The sequence below is a fragment of the Nicotiana attenuata genome, chromosome 1 (assembly GCF_001879085.1).
Source record: "Nicotiana attenuata strain UT chromosome 1, NIATTr2, whole genome shotgun sequence".
Taxonomy (NCBI): domain Eukaryota; kingdom Viridiplantae; phylum Streptophyta; class Magnoliopsida; order Solanales; family Solanaceae; genus Nicotiana; species Nicotiana attenuata.
In genome coordinates, this window is record NC_031989.1 from 62,093,171 (window position 1) to 62,096,149 (window position 2,979).

Below are 2,979 nucleotides of genomic sequence, written 5' to 3' on the forward strand. Positions count from 1 at the left end.
ATGGTGTTCCTAAAAGATCGAACTTGCAGCTGTAGAAGGTTTCAGTTGGATGAGCTGCCATGTGCAGATGCTTGGGCAGTATTAAAATACAAATACATTGATCACATTGAGTATTGCTCGGTGTACTACACCACGAATTACCTATTGAAGACCTATGAAATTCCAATTTATCCGGTTCCTGATGAAAACACATGGGAAATTCCTGCAGAAGTTCTAAATGAAAAAGTCTTGCTTCCAGACGTGACTAAAACAATAGGAAGGCCAAGGAAGGGGAGGTGCAAGCCAATATCTGAAAGGGAACGAAAAAGGTCGATTTCATGTGGACAGTGTGGAGAAGAAGGTCGCAACAGGAAAACTTGTAGAAATAATCCAAACAGAGGATGAAATATGTCAAATTTAGAATTACTTGTTATTTTACTTTACTGAATATCATAGAGATTTAGAAGAATGCAATATATCAAGAACTATATCATTGTAGAATGTCATTTGAATTTTAGATATAAATAAATATTTGACCTATCAATTAAAATCGTGTTGCAAGTTTATATTATACATCTGTTTGATTAAAAAGAAGTTGTATCAGCTATGTATCATATTTGTATCATATATGTATCGCTTGTGCATCACATTTGTATCATCTATGTATCGCTTGTGTATCACCTATGTATCTCTGTCTATTGGCTCTTACTCATGCCTGTATTTGTGTAGTAACAAAGCTAACTAATGGAAAATAGTCGTAGCAGGTAGAAAACTATGCAAATAGTTTTAGAAATTTGCAAATAAGAGTGGCTTCATCAATACATATTTGAAAACTGTGTAGCATATGTGTATCATGTATGTATCATATGTGTATCATATCTGTATCATGTATGTATCATGCATGTATCTGCAAGAGACAATGTATCACAAACTACCGTATATTTTTCATATCTATAATTCATAACACAAAATCAAGGGAGAAAACACCAAAATAAACTAAACTGCAATAATCCAATATCGCACTGAAACTCATTAAACCTTTATAACAGAGCAAACATCTTATTTGCCATACAATTCTTAAAAGTATTCGTAAAATTCAAACACAAACAAATCTGATCCGTCTTACAACAATGACAACATAACAGAACACAATACGAAAACAAAATTATAGAGTTCATCCTACAACAATGACAAAAGTAACTACTTCTTCTGCTTCCGCGACTTATTCTGTCGACCAATAATCTCATCATCACTTTGCGCGTTCAGTTCCATCTTGTTTCTAGCATAATCCCACAAGAGAGCACCAAATCTACGCCGGTATGCATAGGCATTGAATCTTTTAGGAGGCATCTTGCCCTCAATGAAATACTCGGCAAATGATGCCTCAAATACACCGCAATCACTGCAAAAATAAAAAGAACAACAACTATCAAACTGCAGAATCTAAAAACAAGACAGATTGTGTTGAAAGAAATTCATACGCTTCGACTTGTTGAGGCAATCCTTCGACCAGTTTTACATCAAAGGGGGTAATCAAGTCTTTTGATTTGTAGACACCAGTGCGCCAATTGATATCTTTTTTGTTTAAATAGAAATGCGTGTGCATAAAAAAATGAGGCAGCAACACAGAATACTTGGCCATGGTCTTATGAACTTTGGCTTGATGAGCAGCTCCACCGCGCATAGAGTCATACACATAAATGCACCTATCCTTGAAGGACATCACAACCATTATCCAATGCCATTGTTCTGCAATATTAGTTGGCATTAAGACATGCCCGACAGTGTGCCATGGAACATTGGCATCCAAGACAAACCCCTGAATACTCTGCAATGATATGTTCTAGAGTGCACACATCACTATCTCCATCTGTATCAATAAACGCCTGCCACAACTCATTAATTTTCTCGTCGAAGTACCAATCTGTGGTGGTGAATGTTACAGGTAGGTCTTTGTCATACTTCCCCTTCTTCCTCAAATAATAGAACAAAACATCAATGTGCTGAAAAAACCCATAACAAATAACTAATCACTAAAGGCTCGTAAGCTTCAAACAGCTACGGTTTTTCAAACCAAAATCACAGAAAACAAAGGGAAATGAATGCTCACTGTTATCTCTTGTGCCAGGAAATAGCAATTAATAATCTGTTCTAACTTAAGAGGACTGAGTGTTCATGTGTACACTTGCTAAAATTCAAAAAAAAACTGCAAAAGTTAATTCTTACATACCGGGTCATCCAAGGCTGACCATTATATGCCAAAGTGTAAAACCATTTTTTGTTGTCAACATGAAATACACCAAGATCATAAGCATGATTGAGTTCACTAACATGCTTCGGGTAAATTTCATTCCTGGTAACATATATACACAAAAGAGTACAGTAATTTGATATAAAATAATGCTATAAGTGACAATATCTTAAAATATAAAACTGAAAAAAACTCAGAAGTTGGAAACATACTTCTTTCTGGACTTCCCTTCTCTGACCCACGCAGCAAATACATTCAACAAAGAGTTGTTAACGCCAGTTCCGATTTTGCTTTGAAAAGGATGCTTAATAGAATAATTTGCCTTTCTCCTTTCGCTGCAACAACACCAGTACTGGAACCTGAATCAAACACAGTAATGAACGGAGACTGCGCGGCCTTTGCAGGACAACTCTTTCTTTTTTCCATTTGCGGCGATACTTCAGGAAGTAATTCAGCATTGTACAGAACCATCTCCCCTGCTGTCTCATCAACACTTGCAGTCGCACAAACAGCACCAGTCCGAGATTCAGGAACCTTTTGTTTCTCAGATTCTTCCTCCGTCTCCCCTGCCGCCGCATCTACACTTGCAGTCGCACAAACAACACCAGTCCGGGATTCAGGAACCTTTTGTTTCTCAGATTCTTCCTCCGTCTCCCCTGCCGCTGCATCAACACTTGCAGTCGCACAAACAACACCAGTCCGGGATTCAGGAACCTTTTGTTTCTCAGATTCTTCCTCCGTCTCCCCTG

The 2,979-nt window shown here is 37.5% G+C and overlaps 1 protein-coding gene across 1 annotated transcript; it reads left to right on the forward strand.

Annotated features, from left to right (window-relative positions):
* Positions 1-384, forward strand: LOC109236654. Its single transcript, XM_019402852.1, has one exon. The coding sequence runs from the start codon at positions 1-3 to the stop codon at positions 382-384; it is 384 nt and encodes a 127-aa protein (XP_019258397.1).

What these genes read in the sequence shown, in the direction of transcription:
- LOC109236654 (XM_019402852.1), top strand. Translation starts at nt 1, where the DNA reads ATGGTGTTCCTAAAAGATCGAACTTGCAGCTGTAGAAGGTTTCAGTTG.